Here is a 21,891-nt window from a genome sequence, read left to right as displayed (position 1 = left end):
ACTGAAGCACTACGGAGTGCTTCCGTGGTGTTTCTGGCCATGCCTCCGCACCGCAAAAAAAGTAGTGCATGCGCAACTTTTTTGCGGGGTGCGGTCCATCGGATGCAGATTGCGGACCCTATTAAAGTGAATGGGTCCGTGATCCGCATGCGGCTGCCCCACGGTCGGTGCCCGTGCATTGCGAACCATAATTTGTGGTACACAGAACGGGCCTGGCCAGCACACGTTCCTATGCATGAGACCTAAGGGAGCATTCACATGACCGTGTTTTTCTTCCGCGTCCGTTCCGCAATTTTTGCGGACAATGCACGGACCCATCCATATCTATGGGTCCGCAAAAATTGCAGAATGCCTTTTATTGTCATCCGTGTGCTGTCCGCTCCGTGTGTCCGTTGCTTTTATTTTAGAACATGTCCTATACTTGGCCGCAAATTGCGGTCCGTGGCCCCATAGAAAGTCATTGGGTCTGTAAAAAACGGATAGCACACGGAAATGCATCCGTATGTCATCCGTTTTTTGCGGACCCCTGGACTGAAAAAAAAATATATTAGAAAACCCCAGTCCTATTTCAGTTTTTTGCGGAACGTGAAAAACGGATGACACACGGAAGCACCACGTCCGTATTATACGGACTTGCGGAACGGAAATGGAAAGATAGCTTAAGACATACGGAACACACGGATCCGTGATTTGCGGACCACAAAACCATCACTGTCGTGTGAATGCTCCCTTTGGCCCCCCGCACACGAACGTGTGTGATCCGTGGCCGTATTGCGGCCCGCAAATTGCGGGCACAATACACGGCCACAGTTCCGCTAAAAGATATAACATGTCCTATCTTTTTGCGGAACGGGCGGATCGCTGACCCATTCAAGTGAATAGGTCCGCGATCCAATGCGGCAGACCTACGGCCGGCGATCGTGCACGGGCACGGATCACACACGTTCGTGTGCAGGGGACCTTAGAGTGATGATGATGTGTGTAAAGCGCTGTGGGATATGTTGGCACTATATAAGCAAGTAAATAAATAAATATTGCATATGTCACAGACATTTATTAATCCCTTCAGAACCCAGACAGTTTTCACCTTCAGGATCCAGAGAAATCTAGCAAATCTGACGTGTCATAAATAAATAAATATTGCATGTGTCACAGACATTTATTAATCCCTTCAGGACCCAGCTAGTTTTCACCTTCAGGATCCAGAGAAATTTTGCAAATCTGACGTGTCATTTTATACAGTAATAACTTTGAAACACTTTTACTTATCCAAGCTGTTCTGAGATGAGTTTTTTTTTTTTGTTGGTTGATATCTTACCTTAAAAAAACCCCTAAATTTTAAAGAAATTTTGAGAAATTTGTAAATTTAAAAATTTGAATTTGTCTGCTTTTAAGATATCTTACAAATACCGTATTTTTCGCTCTGTAAGACGCACCTGACTATAAGAAGCACCTAGGTTTCCGAGGAAAAATAAATATTTTTCATCAGACGTCAGATCAGACCCCCAATCTTTATCAGATCCCCAATCTCCATTAGACCTCAGATCAGACCCCCCCATCTTCATCAGACCGCTATTCAGAACCCCCAATTTTCATCATACCTCAGATCAGACCACTAATCTTCATCAGTCAAAAAATATAAAACAACTTACCCTTCCTGCTCCGTACGTCGTCGCCACTTGGGTGCTCTTTTTGCTGCACTGCACTGTGACCTGATGTAGCACAGCGTCAGGTCATAGTGCGTGCTCAGTACGTTCTGATGCTGTACACTGTCAGGACACAGCATGGCGCCCAGAGAAGACCATGGAGCGGTGAGTAATACCAGCGTTAGTAGTGATACACTTACTGTTCCCCGATCCTAGTGTGTGGGTGCTTCTATGATGGAAGCAATTACAGTTTTTATGTCTACTTTCTGTTAACATCAATTTTTTAAATTTTCAAGTAATTGACTTTTAAGGGACCAATTACGTTTTGAAGTAATTTTGAGGGGCTTACATAATAGAAACCACCAGTAAATGACCCTCTTTTAGAAATTACAATCCTCAAATTATTCAAAACTGATTTTAAAACCTTTTTTAACCCTGGCATATGGTAGCGCATAAGAACCGTATGGTTTATGGAGGAGAGATGTTGCTGGAATGTTTTTGGATGCCAAGTTGCATTTGAAGAGACCTTAAAGTACCCCTCTAGTATAATCACTCCAAAAGTGACCCTATTATTGAAACTACATTCCTCAAATACTTTTTTGAGGGGTGTAGTGAGCGTTTTCACCAAACGGACGTTTCATAGAATTTAGACACTTGGCTGTGAAAATGAAAAATTTCATTTAGTCCAATAAAATGTTGCTTTTGCCCTATTTTTTATTATTTTTTACAAGGGGTAACAGGAGAAAAACACACTACAATTGGTTACCTAATTTCTCCTGAAAACAGTAATATCCCATATGTGGTCGTAAACTGCTGTATGGGCACATCGCAGGGCTCAGAAGGAAAGGAGTATCATTTGACTTTTGAAAGGAAGATTTCACTGGAATAGTTCTCGGGTGTCATGTCACAATTTGCAGATCCCCTGATTTACCAGTACAGTACAGTGTAAAACCCCCAAAAGTTACAGTATTTTTTTAAATTAAACCCTTCAAGGACTTCACTTAGGGGTATAATGATTAGCCTGACCCCACAGGTGTTTCAAAGAATTGTTTAAGATTTGGATATGAATTGAAAAATTAAATTGTATTTCAATTATATATAGATTTAGCCTCAAATGTTTAATTTTAATGATCATAGGAAAAAAGCACAAGCCTATGTGCACTGCCATGATAATTTCCGCCAGAGAGGCCAGCGCTTTTTCCTATAGTTTGCAAGCACGACCACCACTGATGGATTGCGGGGTGGTCGTAACCATGGAAACGAGCAGTGTATAATGTGATGGAAAAATGAATCTAGCCAGTAAAATAAGCAATATAGACAGTAACAATACATTAGTAAGTGCCTTGTATTAACTCCCTCTACATAATAAATGCCATTTGCTGAAGTGAGACAACCCCTTTAATGCACAGCAAAGTGAAAATTGCAATTTTTCCACAGATATGTCATTTGAGTGCCCAATATGTTGCGCCCAGCACATATGTGTAAAAAGCAAGTCCTCTTTTTATTATTATACGGTGCTTACTGGTTTTAAAAAAAAACACCCTACATGTGCCCCTTATCTTTTGCCTGAACATACAACAGGGCTTAGGAGTAAAAGATCACTGTGTGAATATGAGGCCCAATGTGGTGATTTATGCATTTTGTGCTGACCACTGTAGAGGCTTTGCGGTGAAATAATAAATAGAACTCCTGAGAAGTAACACTATTTTGGAAACTACACCCCTTAAGATATTTATTAAAGTTATTATCTGTTTTTGTAACAACCTATCATCTGGGTAGGTCATAGACATCTGATCGGTGGGGATCCGACACCCAGGGACCCTGCTGATCAGCTGTTTGAGAAGGCTCCAGCACTACTGTGGCCTTCTTGCTGTTTATCATAGGCCAGTGACGTCACAGCCATCAGTCTTGTGGCCCAGGGCCTGTTTAGCTCCTTTGTAAATGGGACCCCACGTGCTAGTTCCCCTGTCTGTCTCCAGTAAGTGAATGGAGGCCACTGTTGGACAGAATCCTCCATCAGTCGCCATATTCCCAGCGCAGGCACATATTACAGGGGACCTGCGTGTAAACATGAATTGTTAAAGGGGTCCTTTGAGAATGATTTAAAATGACCGCAAGCAACCTGTCCTAGAATATGAGTAGGACTGGTTAGCAACACTTGAAGAACTGTCTAGGGGAGTGAAAGGGGTGCGATTCTGCCTATGATATTCCATCATGAATGAGCAACCCGATAGGAAAACTCACCAGTATGAAATATATGCAAATGCCAGAGCGTAGTGGCAACTCTGCAAGTGGAGGTAATCAGTGCAGTGCAGTTCTGGCGGCCATTTTCAATAATTCTCAGGGAACCCCTGTGTGCTTTTATTTTCTTTAAAAAAGGATTTTAGAGATATGTAAATTAGTCTTGTAGGTGTCCAAGGGGCTGGAATAGTTCCTGGGGCCCAGCCACGCCCGCCTGTGACGGAGCCCAGCACCGCCTATGTCCTCCGAATCTCCTCCTTTCATCAACGATAGATTGCCGTAATCTCGCGATACGCAGTTCCTTCCCTGAGGCTGATGCCAGCACAGGGAAGGAACACTATACCGGCACTGCGCGAGCTCACCCATCGCGAGATTACGGCTATCTATCGTTGATGAAAGGAGAAGATTCGGAGGACATAGGCGTTGCTGGGCTCCTTCACAGCCGGGCATGGCTGGGCACCAGGAAGGTTCGTACAGCCCCTTGGACACCTACAAGACTCATTTACATATCTCTAAAATCCTTTTTTAAAGAAAATAAAACCACACAGCCCTATAGGACAGATATATTGCGGACATGCTAGCGGCGATCTAGCCGTGCATGTCCGTATCTCTATAGCCTAAAACTTGGTGGCAGAATCCCTTTAATATTAAACTCTGAAATCAGTGCTAATAATTTTTTAAAGCTTATTACTAGCTGCATCCATGTGCAGCTAGTAATATAAACCGGCCAACCACTTTAATTCCAAACTATGATTTGCGGGTCAGTATGATTACGGAAACACCAGATTTATCATTGTTTTGGTTATGGTTAATAACTACTTTGAAAAAAAAAATTATAATTGCTTCATGTCACCATGTTTTGACACCCATAACATTTTTATTTTTCATTCAGTGTGCTTTTCTTTTTTTTTTTTTTGTGGGACAAGCTGCAGTTTTTATTTTTTTATTGTTTTTATTTTTGTTTTTCAACCTTTATTAACCCTTTTCCATACTGGAGATAACACAGCCAGTACCCCTGATGGATTGAGAGGGCAGAACTTGCTCCATACACTCCTTTTGCACCTGTGACATACACAGCACAATAAGGTGCGCTAAGAGCTTATGCAGTTTGTAAAGCTTATAGGCAAGAATACATTTTGTTATATGTACTATATGATGAATGGGTGACCATGTAGATGCAGGATTCTAGTAACGCTGACAACCCTTTTAGATGCTACTTTGGAGGACATTTTCATTATCGTCTTACTTTCTCTGAAGGATATAGCTGAGAAATATTTGATGAAACTGTTACATTTTTATTTGTAGAATAAATGCTATTTAGTTTGGTTTTATGAGATTGTTCCTAGGGTTAAAGGATGCAGCGCTGTATAGTAGCTTTAAAACTTTTTTATCATTATCCTCAGATTTTTTTTTAAATATATTTTTTGCAATAAAAGAGATTTTTCCGATGTTGTCCAAAATTGTAATGTAACCATAGTAAAAGAAACACTGGAGGAAATTAAAAAAGAGGCCCAGTCTTGTGAATTACACCGAAGACTTTTATTGGAAGTAGCGAACAGTGGTTGAAGGCAAATTGGTTACTAAAGAGAATAAGCAACCTAAATCCTTATAGAATGGTTATTGCAGATTGCTGTAGCAAGTGCCGCATGGTTTAATGTAATTGTGACCTGGGGAAATGAAAAGAAAGTATTGCACTTTCTATATATTTCTTGTGTCGATTGAGGTTTTATTCAGAATTTCATTGTAAATCTACCTATGTCCTTGACGCTTTGTTTTCCAACCTTCTCTGTGTATTGGTTTGTTATATAATGCTGTACCTGTGGAATTGATGTTAATGACTGAGAGTTGACTAAATTGAGTGGGGATGAACCTAGAGTGGTTCTGGTTTGAAAAGAAGCAGCCATATTTTTCTGTAGCTTTAATGTTCCAGGACAATATCGTCCAATTTTTTAAATCACAAATTAACAGCCAATATGTCAATATTCCATGTTTTCTTTTTATTAAAAAGGTGGTCTTCTGAAGTTTTTTGTAATTACTCTATGTACCCATTTGGACTTTTTGGGATTTGGGAGGAAAGGGGGGGGGGGGGGGTAACTCAATTAGAGCATTACACATTACACTGATATGTGCCACTCTTCTGGGGGCGTTTTTATCTAGGCCTATGAAAAGAAGAATAACGCTGGCATACTGTTATCCTAATTCTACTAATGTACTGTTTTATGAACAGATAACATCTTTCACTCTCAATAGCAGTAAACTTACATTGAGTTACCTGTCTGTTAAGGACAGTAACAGAAGGACAATATTTTATATTTAATTTTCAATTGTATAGAACTGAATATTGAGTTAAAAAAAAAATATGACACTTTCTGATGGAAATGTATGTACCTTTTTATGTATCTTCCTGTTCATTTTATCTTAATATAACTGTTAGAATATTTATCTCCTACATCATCTTATTCCATTTAGCTGACATAAAGGAGCTATTCTGGATTAGGGACCCTTAACTGATCTCATGAACAAGCAGGTGCCACTTACCACCCAGTATCTGGGTACATTTGAGTAATGACCTAATCTGCTTGGTTGCTCTCCATTTAATGGTTATTTAATTCACACAATGGTACAATGGTATATCAATTTAACCTCCTAACAGTCACGTTAAAATTGGAAAAACCCTCCCAAAAAGTTAACTTTTTTTTATTGTAGATTTGCACAATTCAGGGGACATTATTGCATTTTTAACCCCTTAGTGACCGTTAATTTTAGCCTTAAGGACCAATAATATTTTCCCCTTTTTGTGTTCTAGCAGTCATAACGTTTAAATTTTTTCTGCAAATTTTTTATTTTTATTTAGCAGGATTAGTTGTAGGTTTTTTAGGAACTATTTTGGGTTATATAGTGTATTAAATAATATTATTTTATTTTTATGGGGAAAGATAAAAAACTTTTTCACATAATTTAGTAGAATATTTTTATTATGTGGGTGAGTACATTGATGATGATACCACATTTATATATATATTTTTTTACAGTTTTTTTCTCTCCTCCAGCAGCCTGTCAGCTGCTCCCTCATTCTCTTCCAGGCTGCTTTAACTGCTCATATCTCTGGTTTGGTACCAGTTAGAGATACGGTATGGGCATTCCAAGCTTTCAGACAATACCAGAATGACAGTAATATGTTCAGTACAGGGGAAGATATCACTGATAGAAATCGAGTCGGAAATAATCGCGGTTAAAATCTGTTTTTACTTTCACTTTCAGCTGCATTCACTGCATCCCGATTTCTCCTGTCATTTTATATGTCTGATATGATAACCTGGAATGTCAGCTTTCAAACAAGACCAGTTGCATGTTTCTAGCTGCTACCATTCAGGAGAAAGCAGCATCTAAAGCAGCCCTCCCCCCTCCATTTTCTCCACGAGCCCAGCTCTGGCAGAAGAGTTGGCTACTTTCCCACTTACGGAGCTGGACTCGGGGAAAACAGTTAGGTGGTTAAGGGGTCCTGGCAGTCAGACGCCAATCACATAGGGATGGCCTATCCTGGCAATATGGAAACTAAATAGGCTGGCCGATAGCAGTAATTAGCATTAAAAGTGTGTAGTAAAGCAAGGTTATATAAAAAATAAGTCCTACATTAATTCCTATAAAAATCTGTATTGCTTCCTATGTCACCACTGACTGAAAACTTTTCTCAGCATTGATAAATGGCAGGGACGTTTAGTGGGTGCAGTCAGATCATATTTGCAGGACGGGACTCTTGGGTTTTTCCTTGCTCTATGACAAGAATACTTTTGATTTTACTCTATAGTTTGCAATCATTCCTACTAGTTAATAGTTGCTTCAGAAAGTTCCATGTGTGATTTCACATAATATGGTGAAGGACCACACCAATGGTGACTTAAAAGGGTTGTCCCAAGATGAGATCTGTGAGGGTCCCATTAACTCATCTTTGGGACAGCAAGAGACAGCTGCGTAATTCTTGGGACACCTCCTTTAATTTGGCCTTTCGAGCCTTGGCCATTTGGATGTACATGAGCTGGGAGAGTTTTAGTTCCCTTACACTGTAGTCATGTCTGCCAATGTGTATTTGATTAATAGCATTTTTTCTGTCCTCTCGGGCAGGCATTCTACAATGACCTCACATTGACAGCTGCATCTGATCTTCAGTCACTTCTGCGTTTTCTAAACTCTTGGCCCTTCCTTGTTCTTTGCTCTGCGCTGTCTTTGCCCACAAGTGGGTAGAAATAGACTATTACAATTTTCCCCGCTCTCCCTTTTATTTTCACCTCATTAAAGCTTTCCCAGTGTTCAGTGCAGCTGTATATTTTCACACTGCCGTTCTCCTGCATACAGCATTGTTACTTCGCTATGGGCTGAGAGTCCTCACTTCACATATGGAAGCCTCATAAATAACACTGCATTACACAATTATGGGAATTTGCCGCCAAAGAATCTGGCAGTGTATCAGACAGAAGGAATGTCATGGCAGTCTTAATTGTTTAATATGAAGCATTTGGGAACATCACTTTTTCAGCATGTTCTACATTAGCTTGTCGTTTCCATGATGCCATTTGGAGCATCGGTGGCTTACTAATATTTATGCATACTTCTCAGAAGAATGTCTTTGGCCAACGTTTGTAATATATTGTTTTTATAAATGATACTTTGTCTAGATTACTTTGTACTAAAAAAAGATTATGTCGATAATATAAAGTATTGCTGATGGGGTTTTTGTAAAAATAATTTTCTTAAATATTCACCTAAGATTTGCCTTAGTCTTAAAAGCTGGGTTCTGGCATTTTTTTGTGAGGCAGTTCCTATTTTTAAATCTAGTTCTATGTTTTCTTTACTTCTTAAAGGGAACTTTTCACCATGAAAATTCAGTGTAAGTTACATGCAGCATGGAGGAACTGAGCAGATTGATGTACAGTTTTAGGGGAAAATATTCATTATAATTTTGTATCTCATTCATTTAAAGCTTATTTTGAGCTTTGCAGTCAAGGAGGAGGTCCTATCAGTGATTGATGGCTATCTCTGTATACTTAGTCATCACTGATAAGACCTCCTCCTTGACCTCAAAGCCCAGAATGAGCAGGAATTAGATGTATAAATGACAAGCTATATAGATGCCTGAAGCTCAGACATCATATTCAGTGTTACAGGTTCCCTTTAAATGGGTGGTCTAAGTTATAGCAAACATCCCTCCCCCCCCCCCGATGCCCCCAAGTCTAATAAAATAATAAAAGATAATGGGGCTGATTTACCATTGAAAATGCACCATTTTTTTTTTTTTTGTGTAGTTTGCGCCAATAAGCTGGCATACATGTTTTGCACTGCATTTATCAGGTGTTTTAGACACAGTTCTAACATACTTACGCCTTGCTCGACAGTAGGTGTGGCATAATGCAGAGCTTGTGGCCTCACGGGAAAGGGGTATTGTTTAACATTTGTGCATTTTTAGAGTAAAACATAGTACATAAGGCCGAAAAAAGACATCTGTCCATCCAGTTCGGCCTGTCATCCTGCAAGTTGATCCAGAGGAAGGCAAAAAAAAAAAAAAACATAAAAAAAAAAACCTGTGAAACAAAGCCATCTTGTAGGTGCAATAAACTTAATCTATACATTCTAAAGGTGAAACAGATTAATCAACCAGCATCCGTCAGTCTGATCAATATGGTGCAAGTCTCACTTTACTTTACACTTTCTTACTTTCAGATAGCATTAGTAAATCTGCCAGTGTGGCGACTCCAGTCCTCCAGTTTCTGTTTACAGACTGCAGTGGTGATGTAGCAGTATATGACCAGTCACTGGCCTCAGCAGTCTCATGCCATATGCTGCTGAGGCCAGTGATTGGCTGTAGTGGTCATGTGCTGTATAAAAAGCCATCACCGCCGTAGCCTGCAACCAGAAAATAGCAGAGAGGACCAGAATAGCAGAGATGGAAGGGAAGAGGAGTGGATTAAGTGGTAAGCATATGATCTTTTATAAAAAAATTTAGATTTGTGGGCACTTATAATTTGCTATTTTTTTTTTAGAAAGCATCTGGCTGGACCCTGATTGCATATTAGAGCCTAACTTAAAGGGTAATTGAGTTTTAGAACTTCATAGAAATTAACTTCTGCTTTTGCTGGGGACAGTGAGTGGATTCCATTCACTTTTAACTGCCCTGTTGTGCTGCTTCTGCATCCACCAGTTCTCTGCAAGCCTGGGGCATTTCCACATACAGGCAGTGTTCCAGTACTATACTGCTCTAGACTTCCTTTCTCATACTTCTAGGCCAGTCACCAGTGAGCCCTATCCTAATCCTTGACCCTATCCTCCGCCCACATGGTGTGTAAGAGACCATTTATAATCACAGCACACAGATCTAGGACTTACACATTACAATCCATAGAAAGCATGAAACGGGGCGGCACTGCTCAATGTCTCTCCCACATGGCTACCTAGGTGCCTTGTCATGTACACAGCATACGTGGTGCTCAGTCCATAATACCAGTGCATCAGATCCACAGACGATAGGTAAAGAAAGGAGGGCGGCACTCACCACTGCTGTAGTCGGTTCCTTTATTCTTTATAGAAAAACAAGTACAAAAAGTAGGGCTGGGGCGGACTTACTCTTACACAGAACGCCAAGCGGCGACGGCCGTTTCGCTCTACCTCGCTTCTTCGGGCCACTGACCAGAATACACATTAACATGACAGCATAGAGAGGGGAAAATAATTGCAAGTCACAGAAGACCGTTTATGGGGGAGGGGGAGAGAGAGAGTTTGAGGGGGAAGATCTAGAACACAAGGGCACTGCAGTGAAGATGGGGCAAGAACTATATAAACTAATGCAGAATCATTCAAATGAGGGATGCTGACTAATAAACAAGATAAAACCAACACATGCAGAGGCACACAAACACTTCGTAAATGAATTCTACTATGATTTGAATAGGAACTGCTTACTGTTTCCTGGAGGGAAGATGTGATTGCCATGCACAGAAAACAGCAGGTTCTGAGCATTCTGCAGTGCTCAAGCTCTGAACCCTGGGAGGGAAGGGGCCTCTGCACTGAGCTCAGGAGCCAGACAGTGAACTTCCTTGCTAGAAGGGAGACCCCTAGTAGCAGAGATTTCAGAAGTGTATTTAGGGTTCCCGCTCCCTGTGCCGCTCCTGGTCCCCGCACCGCCAATGCTGTTTCTCCCTGCACACGGATGAAAACATCCGGGAGAGAAGCCAATGGCAGACTGGGACGAGCCTCCGTAGCGTCACAGGCGATGCTAGGGAGGCTCTTCCCCATCCCCGCCTGCCATTGGGTGCTCCCCCACCGACACTGGATGTTTTCATCCGTGTGCAGAGAGAAGCAGCAGCGGCCGTGCGGGGACCGGGGTAAGTATATTCAATGTGGGGTGCCCGGCACATGGGGGTACATTTTATACTCTCGGAGAACCACTTTAACCCTTTAAGATGAAAACATTCCTCTTCAACCCCTGATCATTGGGAAGACAATCTATTAGGGTACTGTACCCAAAAATCTCAAACCACATATATACAATGCCATAAAAAAATCTGTTTTAGTCTGGTCACCTGCTTGTAATTCAGTCTGGTCACCTGCTGTTTCTCCCTGCACACGGATGAAAACATCCGGGAGAGAAGCCAATGGCAGACTGGGACGAGCCTCCGTAGCGTCACAAACGATGCTAGGGAGGCTCTTCCCCCATCCCCGCCTGCCATTGGGTGCTCCCCCACCGACACTGGATGTTTTCATCCGTGTGCAGGGAGAAGCAGCAGCGGCCGTGCGGGGACCGGGGTAAGTATATTCCATGTGGGGTGCCCGGCACATGGGGGTACATTTTATACTCTCGGAGAACCACTTTAACCCTTTAAGATGAAAACATTCCTCTTCAACCCCTGATCATTGGGAAGACAATCTATTAGGGTACTGTACCCAAAAATCTCAAACCACATATATACAATGCCATAAAAAATCTGTTTCAGTCTGGTCACCTGCTTGTAATTCTAAAAAAAAAAAATTCTATATTCTGCCTAGCCAAGACAAAAAAAAGTGTATAATTGAAGTGCTAGCCATGTGTCTTCATTCAGTGTGATCCCATACCAAGTGATTTACATGTAAGTCACATTCCATTTGGCAACCTCAGAGCACTATAGTGACAACAAGATGCAGCTCGGTGGTACAGTCACACATTATGGTGGTTAGAAGCTAGGTTATTTAGGCGTGAAACTTTATCAGACTACATAAGCGCATCTGCAGAATGTAAAGGTGCAGTATTTTTGGGATTATTACTTTGGGTTGCCTATGTTACATAGTAATATAGTTTATAAGGATGAAAAAGACATTTGTCCATCCAATTCGACCTGTTATCCTGCAAGTTGATCCAGAGGAAGGCAAAAAAAACTGTCAGGTAGAAGCCAATTTTCCTCACTTTAGGGGGAAAAATTCCTTCCCGACTCCAATAAGGCAATCAGAATAACTCCCTGGATCAACAGCCCCTCTCTCTAGTAGCTATAGCCTATAATATTATTACGCTCCAGAAATACGTCCCGGCCCCTCTTGAACTCCTTTATTGTACTCACCGTCACCACCTCCTCAGGCAGAGAGTTCCATAGTCTCACTGCTCTTACCGTAAAGAATCCTCTTCTATGTTTGTGTACAAACCTTCTTTCCTCCAGACGCAGAGGATGTCCCCTCGTCACAGTCCTGGGGTTAAATAGATGATGGGAGAGATCTCTGTACTGCCCCCTGATATATTTATACATGGTTATTAGATCTCCCCTCAGTCGTCCTTTTTCTAAATTGAATAACACTAATTTTGATAATCTTTCAGGGTACTGTAGTTGCCCCATTCCAGTTATTACTTTAGTTGCCCTTCTCTGAAATGTTCGGTATGAAATATTGCTGATAAAAAAACTACATTTTATTAAAGACAATATAAATAGTGGGAGTTATGCCCCTTGTATCCATACAAAAATAAATAAATCTGGGCAGTACCTGCAAAGATTTGGACTATTACCTAGCAGCAGACTCAGTCTAAACTTGGTTACAAAATCCTAAATAGGGTCTTCTGGAGAGACCAGCATAGTTATCCTCATTACATAGAAATGCTAATAGTATGTATTGATAACGCATCACCAGCCTCATCCAGGGGACATTTATAGGAGAAAAGGGATATAACTAATGAACAATGCGTTTGTATTCCGTTAAGGGGCAATGGTGATCAGCAGGAGAGGTTTTATGGCAGTGAAGCTTTACACTATGAGGAATGATCACATGTGCTGGTCCGAAACATGATTCCGCTTCCTCTGCCTCTTGTCCTAATAAAGCCTGAGGTTTTATATGTTGGATGAGGGCTAGAACCTTCTGTCATTAGGAGAGGCTTTATCTCTGCAGAAGTTTTTGTTGGATCTCCAAGGGTCATATAGTATAATTTGCAGCAGATTAATGCAGTCTTCACTTGAGGTTTTGATTTATACCTCTTAGGCCTCCTGCTGAGACATCTATAGAGAACAAGCACAGGAGACTGTGTGGATCTGTATCGCAGGCTCTTTCTTGTATGTTTTTATGTTCATGTATTTAGTATCATCCTATGAAACGCAGCCCACAAACTGCTGATGTACAGAATTTGCTGTGGACCAGTGCCAGACTAGTGCTCATCAATATGCATCAATCCACACACATGACTGCCATTATTCAGGCCAGTTATTCTGTGGATAGAGATGTTGATAGTGATTTGGAACAATACAGTTTATCTTTGTAGTTAGGATTCAACTATGTGAGAATCAAATCTGAAGGTGCTGCTACGCTTCATTTTTAAAGGGTTTTCCCAGGATCAGAATATTGAAGATTGGTTGAGGTTCATCTCTTGGGACCCCGACAAATCAACTGTTTGAAGGTTTGCAGGACACTTTCATCTCTTCGTTGGCTACACAGTTATCTGCTTGCACGCCATCTACTTACTAGCGGTGGTGCAGCAGATTGCAGCTTGTAACCGGTATAGCTCTCCTGTGCAGAGGGACACCGTAACATAGTAACATACATAGTAACATAGTTTAGAAGGCTGAAAAAAGACATGCATCCATCCAGTTCAGCCTGTTCTCCTGCAAGTTGATCCAGAGGGGGAAAAAAACATGAGGTAGAAACAAATTTTTCTCATTTTAGGGGGAAAAAAATTCTTCCTGACTCCAATCAGGGAATGAGAACTCCCTGGATCAACGACCTTTCTCCCAAAACCTTAGTAACTATAACCTGTAATATTATTATCACACTCCAGAAATACATCTAGGCCCTTTTTGAACTCTTTCAGTGAGTTCACATCACCACTTCTTCCAGAAGAGAGTTCCATAGTTGCACTGGTCTTACAAAAAATAAATAAAATGCATATCGTGTGTGTGTTTTGTTTTTTTTTGTCTTTATTTTTTTATTTTTTTTACATTGAGAGTGTCCATTGTACAAAAATGGCAGAGGAAAGGATCACTTAGGAGTGCACACTAATGGGCATAAAATCCAAACTCTATACTATAGAACCAAGCATCAGTGATGGCCAGTTCGCAGTGTTCGCCAGCGAACACATGCGGGCTGCCATCTTGACTCACCCGTCCAGCGATGCACAGGTAAGACCTTACCTTTGCCGGGTGCCGGTCTGGAATCAAATGCGGTCACCGGGAGCAGGCAGTTCCAACAACAGCCCGATGAAGGCCCCCGGCGGCTGTTCTCGGAACTGCCTGATCCCGGTGACCGCATTTGATTTCAGACCGGCTCCCAGCACAGGTAAGGGCTTACCTGTGCATCGCCGGACAGGTGAGTCAAGATGGCAGCCCGCATGTGTTCGCTGGCGAACGCTGCGAACTGGCAATCACTGCCAAGCATACATATAAGTCGTAAGGGGGTACAAAAACAGATAATGCATTAAATGGGTATGGGTCCCACCTCAGGTCAATGAGCCTGAACTTCAATAGCAAGAACAGCCGCTATCCAATTGCCTGTGCTCTGCTTGGTATTCTGTGAGGAGGTTACAATGCTCACTGAAGTTCTGCAGCGTCTTCAAACAGCTGGTTGATGGGAGGTTTCCAGGAGTCAGACCACCACCAATCAGATATTCATAGGGCATCAGTATTGAACTCCCAGAAAAAAAAACATTTGAAGGGATTGTCTGAGATAAATAAAAATTTAGGCAGCCCCTGTAAATGTAATACTATAACAAAAAATGGTATACTTCCACCTTTTCTCCTCTGCTGCCTCCAGTGCTATGCTGCCGCTCATCTTCATGATGATCCATGCACACAATCATTGGCCTCAGCTGTACTTGGGATGTCTCAGGTGAGACCACTGATTGGCTGCAGCTGTGACCTGTGTGCATGGATCATGACCACTGCAGCCAAAAAAGCAAATAGCGGATAAAACAGGGCAAGTATTTACATGGGTTGCCCAGGTTTTTAGTTAACTCGACCACTTTATGATCTTTATGATTGGAAATTTATTAACATTTTCAGAGGTTGGAGGGGACTTTGGTTCTGTTTTTTAGCAGTATTTTCTCAAACTTCTAGCGATCCATGAGTTATTGCTATGACCTAATAGTAATTTTGCCATCCAGGTAATTTCTCAAGAAGATTCATTGCTGTCTTCTCTATTTGTAGATGACTCTTTGGGGTATTGGAATTCCAGAGCCGTAGAAATGACTTTGTCCTCCTTTCCAAGCAGAAATAGATATTTTATCTTTCACATTTTTTTCAGCAGCTGATGCATTATTGGATTTAGGCTAGGGCTCAATAGCAAGAGTGTTCTTTTTGAGATCTGGTAATATCGTGGATAGACTGCACTGTGAATTTAATGTTTCCTTAATGGGAGGGGGGAGTCACATGTGGTAGCGAAGCCCAAGCTTTAAGTAAATGTTTGCAAACAAAAGGTGATGTATATGATTGATCTTTCTCTAAGAAGTAGGTATTACTTATTATTGCCACTTAGGTTGCTCAACTCACTGCACTATTGTGGAGTGAAGACACTTTGTCACATGAATTTTATGGTTGTTGTGTAACATTGTCCCTTAAAAGAATTCCAAATCCCAAAACATTTTACTATTTAGTGTGTCAAATATGCAAGAATAGGGAACATCTGGAATAGAACAGCTTTATAGACATTTCCCCAGACTCAGATCAAATCCCTTATTTTCTGTATTTGTAAGGTTTTGTTGCACTTTATCAATGGAATGTGAATGTTGTCAGAAGACCATTTTCGCTCTTCTAATGTGTGAAGTATCATCTTGTGATAACTCTTTGTCCATGCTGGCCACTAAATACACTGTAATCCTTAAACCTACATTCTGTAGAATCCAGAACAGGCAGAAAATTAACGACCCTTGAAAATAGTTGTGATTGTTCCAGCAGTTTCTAGGTGTTTCCAATATAAATTTAAGCAGAACTTGCTTGTCCTTCCTTTCCATTCTCTACTCTTGTACAGACCAAACTGATTAATTGGAGCAGCAGGTGCTTAACAGTAGATAAGCTATACATACCTAATGGTGGACTGGCCACATATACATACTGAAAACTGGAGTGAGAGTCGTTCACCCTGACCCCTTACACACCCTTAATATTAGCTCGAGATTTAAGTGTATATAAAGTATTTTGCATTACATCTGGTTTAAATCTCTGAGAAAAATTGTTTAGATTTCAGAAGATAGGTGTAATGATTTATAAATTGTTGTTATATTTTGTATAAAACACGGCGTCCCACAGCGACTTAAATTGCAACCTCATGTTCCCACAGAATAAAATCAGATATTATACTTTTCACCCATTGATACTTTTCTCAAATAACATTTGCCACATTTCCAGTTAGAAACCTGAAGGAAATCCAAGCACAAACTTGGAAAAATGTTTGTGGAAAAGGTTTGACCGTAATAGTTGTTGTACTCGCACACATCTGTTCGATATGCTAGATATATGCTTTATTAGATTGTGTATACTAGTTACTTTACATATATACTTAACAAAAGAAGCACCATGTGTCACAATTCTGGCATAAGGTTAGATCCCAAAGTAAGCCAACTTGTTAGGTCAGTAATCCATGCCTCTGCACTCAGCAGTCTTTGCCCACCACTGCCATGCTACTCACCATGCTGCCCAGCATCCTCTGCAAGTTGCTGTCTCCATTGCTCCAGTCTCTGTTCCCTTAGGGCACACACACACTCACTTGTGGCCTCTAAAAGGGCCAGTGTAAGCATTTGCAAATCCTTCTCCAGCTAATGGCTGAAGGTTCCTGGGTATATAAGGCAGGCAGAGTATGCCTGAGCTTTTGGTTCGCTGTGAACAGCAAAGGTGTCTGGAAGACTTGTGCTTCATAGCACCTCACAGTTCAGCTTTCAGTTCAAGTCTATGTCTGAGTTCTCCCAGTTTGTCTGCCCTGTCTGTGCTACAGTCATGGTTCCTTGTTGCCTAGATCTTGCATCTATCCTGCCTGAAAGCTTTCTTAGTGTCTCCAGTTCTGTGTTGCCATTATTTCCAGAATTAGAGACTGGCCAGACTGCTCCTGCGAATGTGGTGCAGTTTCCCTGCATCTCAGTCATCCAGCCAGGATTCCTATAGTCAAGTTTTGCCAAAAACCACATAATCTATTCAGACTGTACCTGCCGTTTTGGGGTGTTTTTGGTGCGTTTTCTGTGCTTAGAGCTTCTGGTACTTGCGCCAGAGTCCCTGACTTCAATGGGTCAGCTGCCAACTCTACTGGGACTATTCCAAGAGCTAGCGGTCTGGTTGCTCTCCTGCAGCGAAGGCCACATCTCTGTACTGTGTTAAAAGATAAATACCAGGGGAGCACTGGAAAAACGTCCTTAATGTTTAACCCAAACTTAAACCAATTAGTCGGTACAATGGGTCTACACTCACTGATCCATAAAGCCAACCAATAGTTGGTATAGAGTCAGAGAAAAGTGTCTATCCTTGCAACAGATTGATTATTTAACGCTGAACCATCATGATAAATCTGTGGCAGGTCTAGACAGCCTAAGTTTACACTATCTACAGGATAAATAAATCTTGCTCCTTTGGTTCTCCTGTTACAGTTCATTGTTTCTAACCATAAAGTGGTACAACAGACTCCAGCTCATCTTCACATGATAATGAATCCTCTCAGTGCATGAAAGGCCTGAAGAAAACTGGCCGAAATCCAGTGTGAAATAGGTCCAGCATGTCAATAAGGATCCAATTAAAAATTCAGTCTTTATTATCCAAGGTTAAAAACTCATGTTTGAATCACAATAGCTTCACTCAAGCTGGAGTTTTTAAACTTGGATAATAAAGACAGAATTTTTAATTGGATCCTTCTTGACTTGCTGAACCTTATTCACATTGGAGTTACAGCCAATGGTAATAAGATTGTGAGGAATTTCTCATGAGGGGAATATTTGAAGTCAGTTTTGCTTGAGTCTGTGTTGGTGTACTTTATGCCACATTTATCAAATGTTGTGTGCTTTTTGATAAATATGCCTCATCCTAAAAACGAACATTTTTGTTCAGAAAAGCTACTCCAGTTTTCTTACTCCACCTTCTCACTGGAGTGAGATTACAACTTATTATAGTTTCAGTGATAAATCTGGAGTGAAACTTGTTAACATAGCTAACTACGCCCACGGACACCTATATTTCAGAAGTGGAGTGAGTGGTCTAAAAATGTAAAAAGGTTTTACATTTTTTGCACAAGTGAGCCCAAAAAGTCGCATAAGTCCTATTTTGTGACTATTTGAAGCCAGATTTTTTAAGAAGGCTTGATAAATGCTAGTGATGGGCTTTGCACTATAATTTATATCAAGAACCTTTCTAACTTGGCAGAGAATAAAACATTTGTGTGTGTTTTTAAACTTTTTTTTTTTTACAGAATAAAACAGGATTCACCAAAAAAAGGAAAAAATATACAATATGATCCCATCACTACCGTTCGGTCCTGGTTTCTATACTAGGCATGGCCAGAAAATTTCTGGAACACATTAACTGTGCCATACATCTAGCCTTCGTTTTTAGGGCTCCATAGTGCAGTCTGTTGCACCCATAGGAGTCGGTGATCTACTTTATAAACGGTCTATTGATTAATTTACACACTGTAGTACAATCTCAGAAGGGGATAGCATGACTCTAAATTGTCAGTTTCACACAACGCAATTTGATGCAGTTTTAGTTTTAAGACAAAATCAGAAAGTATGCATTATTTGTTATATAGCATATGTTTTGTTTTTAATTTATTTTCTCAACTTGTCTAAATGTCATGTCAACAAAGCCGAAGCCACATGCATTATAATTCTTACAAAATAGAATCCTATTAAATAAAAGATGGTATAAATTAGGGCTTCCATATATTTGCTGCAGATGTTGGAACCTAGTTTCTTCGGTTGGATTCCAACTTGATCTTCAGCCATTCTATCTTCCCTTTTTATGTTTGTATGTTTCTCTTATTTTGCACATTTAATGTGTTTGGAAAGCTCCATTTTCCATGGTTGTATATTTTTCAAGAACATACTTTTAATATTTGCATCTGATTTGCAAGGTAGGCAATGTTCTGGAGTCATAGCATTCAGTATACCATCTCATTTTCTTTTTTTTTTTTTTTTTTTTTTTTTTATGCTATTTTGATGTTGTGAGATTTAAAGTGATGGTGGAGATAAACATTGTCCATAGTTTCCCTAAAAAGTGTTGTCTCAATGAAGTCAACCTCTTTCAAAATGTGATTGGCTAATTGCCCTGGGTCATCTACACCCCATTATGCCGGTGATTTTCCTGTGGCAAGCCTCGGTCAACCCTGCATTTAATCAGATTAATGGCTCTCTATATACAACAAATACACCTTAAAGGGTTGTTCCATCATTGCATGTCATATTCATTTGATATAGCCTAAAAAAGGAAGCCATTTTTTCCATTTACATGCTGTGAAAGCACTAGCCAGTAGAGAGTTTTGATATTTTCTTATGTAGTATGGCGCCATCTTGTGTTCAGTGTATTGCAATATGCTGGTCACACATGCTCAGTCAGTCTACCCACAACCAGGTTTCTGCATAGTGATCCTTTTTTCACGGCAGAGCAGTAAATGGAAATGGCTTTCTTTTCCGTGTTCACTGCAGATGAGCTAATATAAATGTACATCCGGTTGTGTGCATGAGGCCTTAGCTGCTCTGCCGTCAACAGAGGATCGCCATGGGGAGAGTGAAAGAGTATGCGTCACTAGGTGAACTTGCTCACTGCTATACACTTTGAACACCAGCTGGCGCCATAGTATGTAGCTAAATGTCATAACTGGATCTTTTTTTTAAAATAGTATATATGGCAAATAGGCTTCATTTCTATGATCTGTACAATGAGTATGACATGCATTAGTGGGACAATACCTTTAAGTCTGCCAGAGCAAGAGCTGTCTCAGATGGGGTCCTGAGTGGAACTCCCCCCCTACTATATAAAAGGGTGTTTGGAGAGGGGATATATTCATGACACGGCCCCCTAACTTTATTTTAAGGCATTCTTAATGTATTTTGTGCTACTTGAGTGGTTCCTTAGCATTAGAGCTCTTATTTAGCTCTGTGGTCGCATTAAGCTTTGTTTTCTGCTAAGGCAACAAATGGATGCTAAGCCAAATCAAATTATGCTCTTGGATGTAAAACACGGCTAAACATTCAGAAGAAACAACTGAGAGCCTTGCAGCTGCTCCAGACTGAAAGAGAACACAACATTGACCTTGAATATGACGGATAAGTAAACATTAAAAACACAAATCACTTAATAAGTATGTGCCAGAATGATCCAGGGGAAAGCAGTGCGAACTGCACGATGTATGATTTCATGGCTTTTTTCACGTTCTGCTATGTGGACAGCACGAGGATTGCCAAAGAGATTAAATCGTTGTTATTCCATATATCTCATTACATTGCTTACCCTAAATAGCATCGGATATGCATACAGAATATGCAAAGTGTGTTTGACATAGTCTTGGAAAGTCTTCAGCCTCAAATCCTGAAAAGACCTTTTATATGGCTTTCTTGTGAGAGCCTACAAGCTAGGATGACTTCTGTTTGTCATGCTGTGGGCCCGCAGTCTAACCTCTTTCATTTTTTATTTTAATTTTTTATCTCAACAGAACAGACGGAGGGATCGTGGGGGTTTCCAATGAGTCAGTATTTGAAGGAGAGAAGCTGGCACGTTGGCCGGAACGCTAGGATGTCCGCTTGTTTGGTAGGTTCCATTTGGTGAGATATTAATACTTTCTTCTTTGACTCCCCATTGCAAGTCCTTCTAGAAAATCCTGAATTCGTCAAAAAACCTTCTTTGTATGCAAAACCTGTGACCGGAACAAATGAAATGTTAAACAGATGTCTTACAGCCAAAATATTATGTCTGTGCAAAAAGACGCAGTTAGGGACTGGCTGAAAAGCTGCCTTTTTCTGTGGTTTCTGACAATTAATAAAAAGATCCAGAAGATATTTTCCTGTAAACAAGTGGAAACTTGGCAGGTTTTTGTCAGGACATGTCAAATGTTAGCTTTGTAAATCCTATATTTGTGTTAATAATACACTAATAAGGGCGCCAAATAGCGTCACCGTTCTGTCGTTTATAGCTCCAGTGAGTGCAGATATAATCTTCCATGTGTATATTGGATTTCTTTCAATTTTTTATGTGTGAATATTCTGAAACTTAGTTTTGTTATTGCTCAACTGTGTTGTATCTTTGTCATTGAAACGTCTGTTTAGGCATTCATTTGATTCTTCTACACACCAGACACCCTACAGTGACATTTCACTTTTTTTTATTTATTTTTTATGAGGATTGGTCAATTTTTATGGATAAGATTTTTTACCTGATTTGATCTCGCTCAGCAGTGAGTTGTAGTTGTTCTTTTACTTCCTAAATGCAAAATATAATGGGTTGTTGTAGACCAATAAAAAATGACCTGGACCATAAAAGAAGAAATCACATTCTGATAGGCCTGATAGTGATGAAGTCCCATATACGCTCCTGTGACTGCTGCCGGC

General features: G+C 40.6%; 1 protein-coding gene across 1 annotated transcript in view; it reads left to right on the top strand.

The window, feature by feature from the left end:
• The window catches only part of METTL25 (methyltransferase like 25), a 310,650-nt gene that overhangs the window by 191,845 nt on the left and 96,914 nt on the right, over nucleotides 1–21,891 (top strand). The window contains exon 9 of the mRNA XM_044277228.1: nucleotides 21,000–21,094. Within this exon, the coding sequence (XP_044133163.1) occupies nucleotides 21,000–21,094 (95 nt within the window). The remainder of the gene's footprint in view (nucleotides 1–20,999; nucleotides 21,095–21,891) is intronic.

Source organism: Bufo gargarizans, chromosome 2 (assembly GCF_014858855.1).
Source record: "Bufo gargarizans isolate SCDJY-AF-19 chromosome 2, ASM1485885v1, whole genome shotgun sequence".
Taxonomy (NCBI): Eukaryota; Metazoa; Chordata; class Amphibia; order Anura; family Bufonidae; genus Bufo; species Bufo gargarizans.
Note: the sequence above shows the minus strand (reverse complement) of the source record. Positions and strands in the feature narration are given on the sequence as shown.